At 37.8% G+C, this 16451-nt stretch overlaps 1 protein-coding gene and 1 long non-coding RNA gene across 2 annotated transcripts in view; one reads left to right on the plus strand and one right to left on the minus strand.

Moving 5' to 3' along the window:
- Positions 1-13537, plus strand: part of LOC134799927 (two pore channel protein 1-like) — a 53668-nt gene extending 40131 nt beyond the window's left edge. Inside the window, exons 9-18 of the mRNA XM_063772365.1 lie at positions 800-888; positions 1273-1396; positions 1576-1716; positions 2331-2499; positions 3099-3269; positions 3819-4014; positions 4347-4452; positions 5771-5877; positions 11526-11634; positions 13256-13537. Of these exons, the coding sequence (XP_063628435.1) occupies positions 800-888; positions 1273-1396; positions 1576-1716; positions 2331-2499; positions 3099-3269; positions 3819-4014; positions 4347-4452; positions 5771-5877; positions 11526-11634; positions 13256-13362 (1319 nt within the window). The 3' untranslated portion in view covers positions 13363-13537. The remainder of the gene's footprint in view (positions 1-799; positions 889-1272; positions 1397-1575; positions 1717-2330; positions 2500-3098; positions 3270-3818; positions 4015-4346; positions 4453-5770; positions 5878-11525; positions 11635-13255) is intronic.
- Positions 1-15819, minus strand: part of LOC134799941 (uncharacterized) — a 159117-nt gene extending 143298 nt beyond the window's left edge. Inside the window, exon 1 of the long non-coding RNA XR_010145483.1 lies at positions 15685-15819. This is a non-coding gene — a long non-coding RNA (uncharacterized LOC134799941). The remainder of the gene's footprint in view (positions 1-15684) is intronic.
- Between the last annotated feature and the right edge of the window lie 632 nt (positions 15820-16451).

Below are 16451 nucleotides of genomic sequence, written 5' to 3' on the forward strand. Positions count from 1 at the left end.
ATCAAACTTCTATTTACAATACAAAAAATGTAACCAAAAAAACAAAAATGTCAAATTGATTTCATAATCGTAAATTGACTTAAAGTATGTAAATAGATTTTAATTTTGTCGCCGATGTCTGAAACGCCATCTAGTAACAATGAACCTTAAAATGAATGTGATATGTAGGTTTAGTGCATGAAAGCTACAACAGATGTCGCAAGAGAGGTGTTTCGACGCTATTTCAACTCATGTTTGTTGTAAGAGTTTTGTTAGCTCCATGCGCCATCTAGTTTGTCACTGTGAACTAAAAAATTAGCTACAAGTATAAGATACTTAGGACGGTGCGCTTTTTTAGTATGGGATTGGGTATCTGTACTAGTATTATATGATCTGTGGTACTAGGCATGAATTCCATACATCGATACCACTTTTTTTCATTTGATTAACAGAACAGGATACCTACGTGTTCACTGACTACACTTGCACTGCACTTCCTACCTTTTGTAATGAAACACTTTCTTGACAACTTAATACTCATTTATTCCGTAACCAAATTGACTATATACGTGGCTGTGGAAAAATCTTAATAGCGTGAAGTAGCCGACAGAACAGCGACATCTACTGTGAAATTGGGCAACTATAAAAACTAAACATTACTACATTCAACACTACGAGTTTTTTTTTCAAAGTAGTGCCGATGTGTTTTCTTGTGACTGGATTGCCAATCCTAGATACCGCATAATATACGGGATCGTAGAGCGCCATCTAGATGAGGTGTAAAATTGTCCTTTATTTATGGTTTTGTGTTTTTTTGCAGGCGGGCTGGACGTGTACCTAATGTTTAAGCAACTAAACCAGTCCGGGACCGGAGGTCTCTCCCGTTCTGAGTTCGCTAATCTATATGAGGTTAGTAAAAATTACGAATAAAATACGAATAAAATTATTTATATTTCTATTTCTATAAAAAAGTATTTCTAAAGAAGTACCAGTTTTTTTTCTTGAACCTGCGTGGAAATGTCATGTTCGTAATAATATTCTGCAAAATATCTTTTTCTGCGCGCATAAGCAAGTGAGCCGCGCCAGTAGATTGTCGTACCACATTATCTAGAGCGCGAAACACGCACCGTATATGTAACTTTTGGAGTATTATTCACTTTTTGGTTATATTTATATGCATTTTTAGAGAATAGGAGAATACATACTGGACTGGGAATTATTATAGTTTAATAAAAATGCTGGCAATTTCTTATTTCTCGGGCTTTATAGTAGTAATGTGGTATTGTTGTGTAGGTGTTCGCGCTGCGCTGGGCGCCGCAGACGGCCCGCGCGCCGTGGTACGCGGAGTCGTGGCTCGAGCCGGTGGCGCGCGCCGCCAGCCAGCTCGTCCATAAGCCTTACTTCGAGTACATCATCTGTAAGTACCTAAAAGTTTTCTTGCAAAAAAGTTTACACTACAAACAATACAATATTTTACTATAGAGTCTGTTCGGAAAGAGAAAAACATGGAATGTATTGGGCCCCATACATTTCACGAGTCTTCTCTTTCCGCACACTCTATTTGATGATTTTATGTTGCATTATTTTTATTTTCAGACGCTCTAATAGTGGGCAACGGTTTGGCTATGGTGCTACGGGTACTAGAAGCCGGGGCGGGCACGGACCCCAGCCTGCCGGGGCTGCAACATAGCGCGCGGCTACTCTGTGCCTCGTGGGACACCTGGCTATTCCTTTCGCGTAAGTGCTTGCGAATTTTACTATTATATAAACTAAAACAGTATAACTGTAGGTAATCCAGAAAAATAAATATGTTCTAAAAGTCTGTTTTCTTTTATCTGTTCCATTCTAATATTTGCGAGATAATTTTGAGTTAGACCGGCTTTTTGCAAATGAAAATTAATGTATTTTGAAACAACACAACGAAATCTCTTAAAATCAAATACCTCTCAAACGAAAAGAAGACATTCAACATGTGATACAGTTTTAATAGGATGCAACTTTATGGGACTTTATTCAAATAGTAGTCACACGTTAAATAAGATTTGAAAAGTAATGTTGGACCATAGTTGAGATCTCATGGACTGTATTTGGGAGTATTTAAAGTACTCTGTATAAGCCCTAAATATGTTATTGTTATACATATATGATTCAGCATTTATTAAGTAGATAAATTCTACACTGGCGCAGTTGGTAGGATTTGAATATCACTCTGTATTATTTACTTAATGGCTGGCGTCCTATTTCAGTAAATATTATTTGAATTGCCCTCTTACTAAAATTCGTAGAATCCAAGCGATAAATCAGAGGAAGAAGACGCAGCATCCTATTTTATAAAATTATTCTTTCCACAGTATTCTTGATAGAAGCAGCCCTCCGAATGATGGCGTCCGGCGTGGCGGCGTACCTTGAGAGCGGATGGAACGTGTTCGATCTCAGCGTGACCCTGCTAGCTCTTATGGGGGCCGTCATGCTCACTATAGCGCCCAAACTGTATATCGTCGTCATATTCAGACCTTTAAGGTGAGATAGGTTTATTAGCGGTAACCATTTTTTTTTTTGCGACGGAGTGGGAATGCGTTTACGCACGGTGTGTGGGACTCGCCGCACCTTTCCCCTCTCCTGGCAAGAGAGGGGGAGAATTTGGCCCTACCCACTAAACCCACTCCGGCGTTTTACCGTCTTTGCCGTTCGTGAGGGCGCACTGGGATCGAAGACACTCCACCACGGCGCCCTCCGGCAACCTCGGCTTATCGCCAGGGAACCCTCACAATGGAGGGGGGAGGATCAGAATCGCTTGATTCCCCCAACGACGAGCTAATAGTAACCCTACTAGCTCTTATGGGGGCCGTTATGCTCACTATAGCGCCCAAACTGTATATTGTCGTCATCTTCCGCCCTTTAAGGTGAGATATGTTTATTAGCGCTAATCGTAACGCTACACCCACACGAACGAGAACCTAGAAAACGACTACCGCATCGATTTTCAAGTAAAAGGATGTCCGCTATGTTGTGTTTGATTTCCGATGTTTCCTGATTCTAATTGCTTCACGCACTTTTTTAAAAATGGAATATTGTATGCCAAATGATTGTTGTATTTTAAAACTCCATTCTACTTTCAGGCTAATGCGTCTCTACAAGCTAAAGAAGCGCTACCGCGACGTATTCGGCACATTGGTACTTCTATCACCTCTCATGTCGTCAGCTGGCTGTGTGATGCTCGTCATGTACTATTTCTTCGCTATCGTGGGCATGGAACTGTTCGCGGGATTAGATCTTAGGAACTGCTGCGTGTAAGTGGTTGTTGTTTCGCTACTAGACGTTAGATGGCATTACCATGTATAGAAGGATACGATTTGATAAAGAAATGGCACCTCTTTAGCGCTTTCAGTGTGTTTTCTAAAGAAGCCTGGGGCTTTGGCAAGGATTGACGCAGGTACTAGGTTTTGCCAAAGCGTCAAAATGTAACTAATAGCAGTCTATTAGTTACATTTTGATATGGAAAGCCACAAATGGTATTTCGTACTTAACCGAGACACTCACTTGTACGAACCGAGTTTGTCGATTTTTCTTTTTGAAGAAAAACGCATAGCTATATATATGGAATGATTTTTCTTTGTTACTTCCGTTAGAAGATCGTAGATTAATCATAGCGTAACTATGGATGATATAATAATAAAATGGCATTGTATTAGAGCTTCGCTTATCTACAATTAGTTTTCCTACTCCACGATAGGTGGCGCCAAAGTAATTTTACTATTCTAAGTTGTGAACTCATCGCCATGTTATTTGGACATTATTTTTTTTTCGTTTTAAATTGACTAAATTTTTTTACATTACAGAAACACAACAGTAGAGGACTTCTACAAATACTCGGAGAACAGTTCAACAGCTCTCGGCTACTACTATCTCAACAACTTCGAGAACCTCATCACGAGCGGCGTGTCTCTGTTCGAGCTGACAGTTGTCAACAACTGGTTCATACTTATGAACGCGTACGCGACCGTCGCCGGGCAGTTTAGCAGGATTTATTTTATGGTAAGCTTTTGTTTTGTTAGTTCAGCCGCTGAGCGATAGATGGCGCTTTCGCTTCCGAACGCTTTTGATTTTTCTGAGTGATAGGAAGATTAGTTTTAATTTGACACTGCTTTATATCTCTTCTTGCTTCTCTATTGTTACTCAACAATATTAACTACTTACCAATAAATAGCGCTCACCACAGCATAAGTTTACTACTTTACATCATTACTGACTTATTTCATTTATTTTATAATGTAATATTAGCATTAACAGATAAACCTTACATGCTAACACTTAGATTTCATTTATATTTACTTCTTAACTTATCTTAACATTACCTTATGTTCTAGGTGTTCTACCTATTCACGATGGTGGTGCTGACCATCGTGGTGGCCAGCGTGCTGGAAGCCTTCCGGTTCCGTATACAGTACAAGCGTTCCACTACCAAGAGGGACGGTAAGTTTTAACAACAAGCTTAGACCTAGGTTCCCAAACTTTTATTGGGCAATCGCCCACTAAAAAAAATTTTGGTTAATGACATGCTTACCTGCGCACATTGCACAGAATCAGAGAGGGTGTTCAAATTACAAAAAAAGGCCTTACGTGTATTAGCGGGTGTACATCCTAGACACTCATGTCGACAGCTCTTCAAGCAATATAACATAATGACGCACTACTCTCTCTATGTCTATGAAATTATTATGTTCACACGCCGTAACATTCGTTTATTTAAACGCATAGACATGCCTGGCAGAATAACCCGCCAGACCGGCCGATTACAGTCCGTGCCGCGGCGCCTCGCTCTGCTCGACAAAAACCCACGCGTAATAGGCCCGGCGTTTTATGAACGTCTACCCGCCACTCTCAAAAATGAATCATCGGATGATGTATTTGGGCGCCGATTGAAGGAACTTTTATTAAATAAAACCCTCTATTCTGTCAAAGAATATAAAGAATAAAATCTTGACTATTTAATTTTTTAATAAGTATATTTAAAATTTTTATAAATTAGTAACAATTGACATACATTTCCTATTATTGTAATATATTAATTTTGACCTTTAGACATTACCTAGGCTAGTCGTATATTTTAAATATTTTTATTATTATTTTTGGACATTTTTATTTTTTATATTCTTTATAATTTGACTGATTTTTACATTTTACCTACTCTTTTCTATTTTATAGAAAGTCGTTTTATATTGTATTACTGTTATTTTATTGTTTTTAGATTATTATTATTGATATTTTTTGTTGTGACGATCTTTTTGTGAAATGCATTCTATTTTGACGTGTGAAATTTAATGTATATTTACAACAAGAAATAAATGAATCTAATCTAATCTAATCTAATCATATTTGCGAATATTCGTACGAATATCTTAGCGACGTTGGAAATACATTTTTATTAATCATCAGCATATTGTATTATGTTGTCAGCTTTATTGAGAAAGGCATGTTAAGATGGTTTGGACACGTGGAAAGAATGAGTGAAAGAAGGCTAAAAAGAGAGTGTATAGTATAAGGGAGAAGTAGAAGTGGGAGTTGGAAGGGGTAGACCTCGGCGGACTTTCTCTGATCAGAGCGGGGAAATCCTGAAGAAAGGCCAGGTCAAGAGCACCTTAAACCGGCGAGCGTGTATGAGGAATGTTATCAAAGTGAAGGAAGCGAAAGGTATGTCAGGATCGTAGCAAGTGGAAAACCGTGGTCTCTGCCTACCCCACCGGGAAATAGGCGTGATTATGTGTATGTATGCTTTGTTTTCTGTGTGCAGAGGAAAAGCTACTCCACGAAGAAGTGCACACGAGCTGGGAGGAAGCGACAAGACTCGGTGCCGGCGGAGAGTTGGCCGACGAACTGCGGCCTTTCCTGCCTGCCGGGGTAACTATTATCATATTAATGTTTCCAGTTTCTATTTTTAAATAGTTTATCCCCCTTATTCATAAAACTACGGGCCTGATTTAGTTAAATTATGTTTTATCCCTTTCTTACAAATACATAAGTCAAAATGGGTGTCCTTCTGAATCCCTAACAACGTTTGTCCTAAAGTCACTTGCCCTAACTGGTTTGTCCTAATGGGCACATGCATGTAATGGTTAGCCTAAGACTCATTTGTCCTAAGCATTTGTACCATAACTTACATTCTTCAAAATCCCTAACAATGTTTGGCATAAAATAATATGCTCTAACTGTTTTGACCTAATGGCTATTGCCCTAATTATCAATTGTAATAACAGTTACTTTTCCTATTGATCAATTATCATAACAATTACTTTCCCTAATGAATGGTAACGAACTGTTGCCACAAAAGTGGGTTAGGTTAGGTTAGAACTGCGACCATTGTATAAACGAACTGCTGTGATCATTGTCAAAAGGGCGCTGTCATTCTCATTCATATGGTGAAAGTTCAGTATAGTATGAAAAAATTAGTTCCAGTGAAATTCCGCCATATGGCGCGAGATCATATATTACTCGTCAGGCTTTAAGATTACTTTGTGCCTTATGGGAGCGGAGAGTGAAACGATATATATCCGTAAGCCGGAAGTCAGTTGTAAAGAAAAAAGCGAATGATAGTTGGATGTTTATGCACTGGTGCCTTTTTAACAAGCAAAAAAACGAATGTCGTCTTTTCGGCTTTCGAAGGTATAGGCATAGGCTACAGGAGCCTAATTTCTGATTAACTTAAACGAATTCTGACTTACAAGCTGTACCAAAATTATGAGCTTTTAGTTGGAACCTAAATCTTCGTATGACCCCAATAAAACGCAGCATTGAACACTGTTATAGTTATAAATTAAAATATGTTTAATATGTAGGTGCGTAAAACGAATGATTACACACTCATAAAGATATTATGGAGAAATGAATCGTTAATTTAAAATAAATTAACGGTGGCGGATTCACATGTCTGTGTTCGACTGGTGTTAGGTATATACATATTAAAATAAATAATATAAATAAAAGTGATTTAATTCAGACTTTAAAAATCCATATGTCGGAACCTGACACCAGAAAGACGTATTGCAGCGTTATAGTTCATTATTTTAGACGCCTGTATAAAATCGATTAGCAATGTTGAGCTACGTATTATTTGGTTGTAACAAAATAAAGTTGTGTAGAGAGTAACGCCGTCTATTGGAGCATTGTTGAAATAAAGTTGCGTAGAGAGTAACGCCATCTATTGGCGTGTTGTTGAACTAAGATGACAGGTAGAAGGCTTTGGAACGTCGAGAGGTTTCTCTCGAGTGAGCGTAGGCACGAGTTGGCGTTTTTGTCGGTATGTTGGTAGACTGGTCGAGCAGGTTTGCCAACTTGACTGAGGCGGGAGCGGAGAGGCTCCGCCGCTGGTAGTTCTTCTTGATCGGACCGCGCTAGAGACGGGACGTACTCGTTAGCCAACCTCGTGCCTAACTCGCTACGTTCCTGAAGGCTTATACCTAAAGGATTATTCTGATAGCTTATAAAATCCCGCGTTCTTTAACCATTTAGCTAAGTGTTTTATTTCAAGTGTTATTTTGATTTCTTATGTTTCATTAGAAGCTTACTTTTGTGAAATAAAGAAATGATGTGTTATGTGTTGTTTTAACTTGTTTTGAAAAGATTTGTCCTTCTGAGTTTGTTGCCGGTCCCATATAGGGCTAAATCTTCTCAGGTCAGATATGTAGGGTTGGAGCCGGCCTAGTTTGACTTGAATAAAGATTTAAACGGTTTCTTTTACTTTCATATCGCTCCCTTGAGTTAAAAATAGCAATTAGTTCTTTTAAACATTTAGTACTGAAGTGTAGTAGGCACTAGCATGGTTAACGAGTCCTAATGTTTATTTCATGCAATGGTAGCATACTGGTTTAGCTGTGAAGTAATACATTATCGTACTACCCCACGCGCCCACCGCCTTTGAGACCCTCGGTATTCCATATCAGCAAGTGGGATGGATGCGGAGTTTCATGTATTGCTTACACAGCCACCTGGGAGCGTGGTGTATTTCCGTGTGTTTTGGTGACCTACATTCCATAATCTGGACACGTGGTAATGGTAAGCTCACGTGTCTAACCTTTATTGAAAGGTGAGTGTAATTCATTGTTATTTGGTGAGAATTATTGTGAAATTGTGAATAAAATTGTGATTGAGGCAGTCGAGCATAGCGGTCGTTACGTGACGTCATCTCTGGGATCGTTACGTTTCTTTGTAATTAATTTTTGTAATCCATTTAAATCGAAGCGATCTTGCGTTATTTTGATTTGAAATCCATACTGTTAATTAAAACCGAGTATTAGCTATTACAACGTGATATTATTTCATCGCTTACTTGTGAATTTGCCCTCAATAATTGATTTTTCATGAAGATACAATTAATTTTTATAATCCATTTAAATCTAAGTGATCTTGAATTATTTTGAAGTGAAATCCATCTTGTTAATTACAATCAACTATCGGCTATCACCACGTGATATTATTTCATCGCTCACTTGTGAATCTACCCTCAAAAATGGATTTGTAATGAAGATACATATGCACCGGTAGAAATGTTCCATTAAGATTATGACATCCTTTGTATCGTTTTGTAATTAACAAGTTGCGACAAATTATTGCCCGTAATGCCGTGATAGATCACAAATCGTGCATACTATGAAAGCATGAACTACGCATATGAAAATTAATGTTACAGTGTGCTGCAACCTGAGCAGGGACAACTTACAGACACCATTACGCATGTGACACAGAAGCAGCTGTGCAGTATCATCTGTGCTGGAGATTTGGAAATAAAAGGACAGGTTTCGTTCTAATTGTTTATTAGTGAAATTTATTTTCAATGTAATGGCGAAGCATAACTTGAGCATAACAGTCTAACGTAACTAATTAGCTGTCACTTTTCGTATTGGCCCATTTTACCGTGTTACTTATTTTTGGAACACATGTTTGTTTGTTCATAGAATGAAATAAAACGCACTCGTTGAAGTTTAAATTTTATTCTGAGATTTTTGAAGTCCCGTATACATTGGAAACATGTTTTTTTTGTCTGCTACATTGCATTTAATAAACCTTTGAGTTTAGCCTGCATACATGATAAATGATAAATCTGATACCGTGCAAATGATGATTTCAGTAACAGCCAGCTATGATGAACCACCGCTCTGTCAAGAGTGTCCCGATCAAGATGATGAACCACATCGTGCATCTCGCCATCTGCCGCAGCAACGGCAACTGCAAGGCGGAAAGCATCAGCCTTCGTGCTTGGGTCGGACTTCACCACCACCACCTTTGAATTGGTCGCGTGCATCATGCTTTATTAATCTGGTGAGCAGTTCCCATTTTGTTGGGATTATTTTGAGAGGATTTACTTCTGCATAGAAGTTTTGAGCGAGTTTCTGTAGTTAAAGCTAAAGTAGAAAGCTATCTTTAGTGATTTTGATCAGTGATGTTCAGTTTCAGTTGATCAGTTGACGCTGATAGTACCAATGGTTCTGAGTAACATGATTTAAAGAACCGTTTTTATTTTCTTTTTGGAATTCGCTCTTAACATTGTTTTTGCTTTCGATGGACTGAAAGCTTGTACTTTCGAAGGACTGAAAGTACGCCCGATGGACTGGGCACTACTGTTTTGCTTTCGATGGACTGAAGGCAAGCCCGATGGACTGGGCACTACTGTTTTGCTTTCGATGGACTGAAGGCACGCCCGATGGACTGGGCACTACTGTTTTGCTTTCGATGGACTGAAGGCACGCCCGATGGACTGGGCACTAATGTTTTGCTTTAGATGGACTGGGTATTGTTTAGTGACCACATCAGAAGTGCCGGAGCATGTAAGAGGTGCACGTGGTCTGCTTTTTATGTGCAGAATGCTCTTTGCAAGGAGTAGCACTTACGCGGCTGAGATGGTTACTTCTGAAGAGGGTCTGGTATCTGCCGAAGGACTGGCAATGCACCGAAGGACTGGTGTTGTTTTGTTAAAAATGAATTTCCGTTGATGTACTGTGTTCATATGAGTAAAATTGAAATTATTAAGTCAGAGTGCTATTTATTTTAAGATGTCCTACAATGATTATTATCACATTTGACCAAAATATTTTTTTAATGCCAGATAATTTCCCCGTAAATTGATATTGATGACAATAGTAGTGATACTGTCGAGCAATGAATTAGAGCTGTTGTGATTTGTGTTTTTGATGTTTGAGATTGTTCTGTTTTCACATAAATTTGAGATGGAGGCGATGATTAATGGAGTGTATCCGCTAGATAGCGGCGATGATTACTGATTATTTTTATTAAGTCGTTGCTCGATGGACTATTTTTGACTAGAGAATTGAGGATTGTTAAAGTAATTTTGAACAATCATTTTTTCTGGTTGGATTGATAACAGTTTGATTTTAATAGTAATTTGAGAGAGACCCAAATTGTGGGTCAGGAATGACCGAGCGATGAGATACTGTGCTGAGTATTTTGTTACAGAATCAAATGCATACACCCACACACGAGGACGTGTGTAGCGCAGGACGGCCGTGTCGGAACCTGACACCAGAAAGACGTATTGCAGCGTTATAGTTCATTATTTTAGACGCCTGTATAAAATCGATTAGCAATGTTGAGCTACGTATTATTTGGTTGTAACAAAATAAAGTTGTGTAGAGAGTAACGCCGTCTATTGGAGCATTGTTGAAATAAAGTTGCGTAGAGAGTAACGCCATCTATTGGCGTGTTGTTGAACTAAGATGACAGGTAGAAGGCTTTGGAACGTCGAGAGGTTTCTCTCGAGTGAGCGTAGGCACGAGTTGGCGTTTTTGTCGGTATGTTGGTAGACTGGTCGAGCAGGTTTGCCAACTTGACTGAGGCGGGAGCGGAGAGGCTCCGCCGCTGGTAGTTCTTCTTGATCGGACCGCGCTAGAGACGGGACGTACTCGTTAGCCAACCTCGTGCCTAACTCGCTACGTTCCTGAAGGCTTATACCTAAAGGATTATTCTGATAGCTTATAAAATCCCGCGTTCTTTAACCATTTAGCTAAGTGTTTTATTTCAAGTGTTATTTTGATTTCTTATGTTTCATTAGAAGCTTACTTTTGTGAAATAAAGAAATGATGTGTTATGTGTTGTTTTAACTTGTTTTGAAAAGATTTGTCCTTCTGAGTTTCTTGCCGGTCCCATATAGGGCTAAATCTTCTCAGGTCAGATATGTAGGGTTGGAGCCGGCCTAGTTTGACTTGAATAAAGATTTAAACGGTTTCTTTTACTTTCATATCGCTCCCTTGAGTTAAAAATAGCAATTAGTTCTTTTAAACATTTAGTACTGAAGTGTAGTAGGCACTAGCATGGTTAACGAGTCCTAATGTTTATTTCATGCAATGGTAGCATACTGGTTTAGCTGTGAAGTAATACATTATCGTACTACCCCACGCGCCCACCGCCTTTGAGACCCTCGGTATTCGATACATATATTGTTAGTATTACTTAACCCAGGGAACCTATAAACTAATTGTTAGTCTGATGATATTATGTAATGTCTCCGCAACTGAATGCTATATTTTTGTTTTTTGCAGACAGAGGTGACATTCATCGGGTCTCGGCCTCGCACGAAAGAGGTGCTGCAACGGCGCATGTACCACCAAGACATACAGAAGTGGCTGGCCGATGAGGATGACAACGAAGGTAATATGCGACATAAAATAGTAGACATAAATAAAATGGAACTAAAAAAGTCCATACTAAATTCTTGCCATATCTAAGCATTTTACGTCAAAAATGTGACAGTTACGGAGGAAGTGGCGCCCTCAATAATTTTCTACAATTTCTTGTCGTACTATAGAAACATGATTGTTAAACTTCTGGGTTGTAGGCTACACAACCTTGTACCACGATCATATAATATATAATACTTGTACTAAATGTGCGTATGAAACAGGTGGTACAGGGATCCGAATCGCTGGTTCTATTTATTTTTGTGATATGCATCGATTCTCTTGACTATGTTTTTTTAATGTAAATATATTTTTTGAAGTGAAAACTGCTTTAGCGGCGCTGAGCACTTTTTGAGGTGGGGAAAAAATGATAAACTCGATTCAGAATTTCAGACGCGTAACGTAACGGTGACGTCATGTGTCACGGACAATGTTATTCACAAAAGAACTTTAGTCATAACGTATCATAATCAGGTCAATTATTTAAAACTGGACTTTTATATTAAACAATAAAGCTCAATGTTCTAATCTTGTACGGGCTGAAATACGAGGATCTCACAGTTACATAACTTTATATCACTCCAATATAATTCAATAAAGCTACATCTTGATGAAATCGCTAATAAAAGTGAACTCTAGTACTGGTGAATAAAACTCAAAATATCATGACCAAATATATTTAGATGCGAGGTCTGCAAGGTAACTTTACAATTTCTATTCGAATTTTAAACAATTAACGCTACAATTTTAAGCTCACTGGCCAGCAATTTCGGAACTAAAGTTTTTCAATAGAAAGGAGGATGGCTCAATTATACATAGTGCTGCAGTCATTTTGGACTAGTCATTGAATTTTCACTTCTGTCGGCACTCCCGGAGTGCAACCCGTTGTTTTTTTTCAATAATAATATGTATTAGATGTAGTGCATAATTGTTTTCCATCGTACTTTCTCGAAAACGTTCGTATTTGTCTATTTCAGTCAACCTCAGTACTTTTTGTACCGATACTGACTGAAAAAGCAAGACACGTTCGTATGTTTCCGTGAAAATACGATGGAAAATAATTATGATGCATTACAACTGTACACGTCTTAAAATGTACTATAGGATTAATGCGGTTAGAGTAACATCGCCTTTATTTATTTAATTTTGAAGTGTTGTATTAATTTACTTACTCTGATTTGTTTTTGATTATTAAGAAACTATAGCAGGATCTGTTATGTGTATTTTTATTACAGCTACATATCCAATAACACAGCTTTCAATTTATTAGACATAAACTGTGCCTTAATAGCTACAATTGGGTACGTTCCTCTACTTAAAATAAATTATTTTACTCTATGCACGAAATAAAGCACCAGATAATTATTAGAAAAACGCAGATAGGAGTTATTTTTAAACACAAGTTCTATTTAATAAGTCTGATAGAAATATAAAAAGTAGGTGAGTTGACCGTGACGTCACGATGTAATGTTTCATATAAATTCCATATTAGCAAATCGTTTCGACAGTTCTTAAAAAGTAACTGATTTGACTAGTAGGAAAATACCCTATTCTGCATGTTACTGCTTTTAACAAATTTTTACTTTTTTCAGTCCCACCCTCAACAACTCTAACCTCAAACGACCCCCTGGCCCCGCCGCTCATCCAGCAACCGGAAGCGGAAACCAACCACCAGCTCCGGCCAGGCTACCAGTTGTAGAACCTACTCATCTACGTCCTGTACTATAGGCTAGGGGCGCTGTGGGGTGTGGTGCGCGCCTTATGATCCGGCGTGGCGCGCTGGCTGAATGCTACGTTCCGGTGCCATTTGTAAAAAAAACAAGGTTTGTTTATGATTTTAAGGGCAGCCGCAGACGTTTTTAGATTACCGATCTATGGTAACGGAAATCTGCTAGAGTTAGACCAAGAGAAGTCTGCAACAATTTTTGATAGCACACGCAAGGCAAGTGTTATTTTAAACGTCAAACTTCTATGATATTATGACGTATAAATAACACTTGCACTGCGTGTGCTATCAAAATCGGTGCAGACTTATCTTGGTCTAACTCTAGATATACTCTGGTACAGCGACCTTGTATGTAAAAAAGGCGACAAATTAAAAAAAAGTAGGCTTTTTCTACTGACAAATTGGGTGTTATTCAGTATAGAAATGACAGCTTTTCAAATTCTGTGAAATTTATCTTGGGGTGGTATTCCACCAGTCTAATATTTGATCAAATCTGTATTTGCGTCTCATATTTTGCTTCATGAGAAAGTAAGACGCAATGCACGTTTGATCTAATATTGGACAGGTGGAATACCACCCTTACAGATTTCCATGACAATTTATTAACAATGAAAATGTGTGCTGGCTCTTAAACTTTGTGTCGGTTGACATGTATTAGGCTTGAAAATACAGAATTTAAGATTACTTACATGAAGTACATCTGTAAAAGAGCGTTTTTCAAAAAAAAATTACATTTCATTCATGTCTTCAAAATATTGACTTCTTGGGCTCATTTTACTCAGAATCATTTGTACATTCACGCTTCATACATGAAAAAATGTGTCCCAAAATTTTCTATGAAAAAATATTTTTCCAATGCGTCACGTTCATACAAATAAAAAACTTTTCATACAAAAATGTGACGATCTGGAAAGGAAATCTTGGGACACATTTTTTCATGTATGAGGCGTGAATGTACAAATGATTCTGAGTAAAATGAGCCCAAGAAGTCAATATTTTGAAGACATGAATGAAAAGTAATTTTTTTTTTGAAAACGCTCAAAAATGAAGTCTAACGCTCCGTTTCAGGGTGTTATTTATGTACGGAGTGACTATTCCACAAAATTGTCTGTCCAAGAGCAGGTTTCTTTTTTAATACCATTGACTTTGTCGTCCATATTTAATAAAATAAACATATTGTCCTATGCCTAGTGTGTTATTCACTAGGTCAGGGGCCCATTTCTCGAACGGTATCAGACTAATATTATTAGTCCACGAACTGTCAAATCGTATGGGTTGCCATGACAACTCACTAATAATATTAGACTAATATCGTTCGAGAAATGGGCCCCAGGTGGAGTTTTATACATTGTAAAAATACTAGTTTAAACATTTGTATGCTATCCCTGTCAAATACTGTTTGAAAATCGACTTGGAATGTGTTGACTTGATAACAAGTGACTTGCTGTAATATAATCAATATAATTTATTTATTTTAACATGAAGGATGAATGAATAGATAATAATGAAATAATAATAACAAAATATGTGTAACATCTGTGATAGAAAGGATTCAAAGCGAGATTTTTTATTTTTCGTTGTATTTTGAGGTTGTTTATTTTATTATAACTTTAATTAAATTAGACTTGAGCCAGTAAGAACAAAATGAGATTTTTATAATGGGCTGTGTCAAACCGTTGTGTGCTTACATGTACCCAACGTTTTTTATGCGTCAGATAATCCCATTATTAATTTACATGTAGTCACCGGCAGATAAGTAGACAATTTTGACACCAAACAATTTTTTTAATTTATAACCTATAAAATAAGTAACGTTTAGGTTATAAATTAATTTCCTATACCGAGTCCTGTATTTGACACAACCCCCTACTTTATTTGGTTGTTAATTTACCAAAGCTTGATTTTATTAAGTTATAAGAGTATTTTGAAAGGCAGCTGATTCTAATAAAGATTTATTATTATTATATGATAGTGATTATTAGAGATTGCCTTCATAGAGATAGTATTAAAAGTTAATTAAAGTAACATTGACTGTAGGTAGACTAATCATGTTTATATTACCTAAACGCGCGCTAAAATTATTAGCTATAATGATATTATTAATTTCTTATGAATTTACAATAATAATACGTTTTTTAAATAGATGTTTACTAAATGCATAGAATGAATGTAGTAACAGTTTTGGCAGCAAAAAGAATTACGTACCATTCTCATTTGTTTTGTCTATGGTAGAATATGAATTGCATAATATTTTTTTGGATAATTTCATTTATTTTAAGAAATCTACACGAAGACATTATTAATGTATGTCTTTCCCATCACGGAACAATGGTGTTCCGGACCTTTGGGAGGCGTGCGCGGAGCCGAAGCCAACACGTAGAGGCCCTTTTGACACTTTAATGAAATGTAAGGGGTACACCGAGCGGATGCTGCCCTTACCCGTGGCATGGGACGCACGCAGAGGCAGCACCCGCCAGGGTGTAAGGGCTATTGAGAGTTGATGGAATCTAAAATGAACTAGGTTATTGGATGAAAGCGATGGACTAAGTACTGAGCTATGGGGTAAAAAACCGGACGCCTGCCTAATAAAACGGTATGCAATTCTATTTCCGGCAGACGGTGACTCGCCCTCACAAGATGGGCCCCCACAAAAAGCGACATCTAGGATGGCTCAAGGGCAACACCGGTGTGAGCGGCTCAGGGGTGTCGAGAGGTGTGCGCCGCTTTCTACCCAGTGGCTGTTAACAGCCACTGTGCCAACTCGCGTCTTATGCATATTTCACTTCCACCCCTGGAGCTTATAGCTCTAACGACTCCGACTCTAACAATTTTAAGAAATCTACACGATGACATTATTAATATTATTATTGTAAATATCAGCCTTATCCAATGACCATCCTAAATGAGAATAATTTAATTTAAATTTGATAGATGGTAGTGCATAGTCATTCTTGTGATAAGTGTGGACCATTATAGAGTGTTATAAATATTTTATTATCATTTAAGTTTTATTTGTTTGACCGAACGATATTTTTAAATATTATTTATCGTGCTAAAATATT

This window comes from Cydia splendana, chromosome 19 (genome assembly GCF_910591565.1).
Source record: "Cydia splendana chromosome 19, ilCydSple1.2, whole genome shotgun sequence".
Taxonomy (NCBI): domain Eukaryota; kingdom Metazoa; phylum Arthropoda; class Insecta; order Lepidoptera; family Tortricidae; genus Cydia; species Cydia splendana.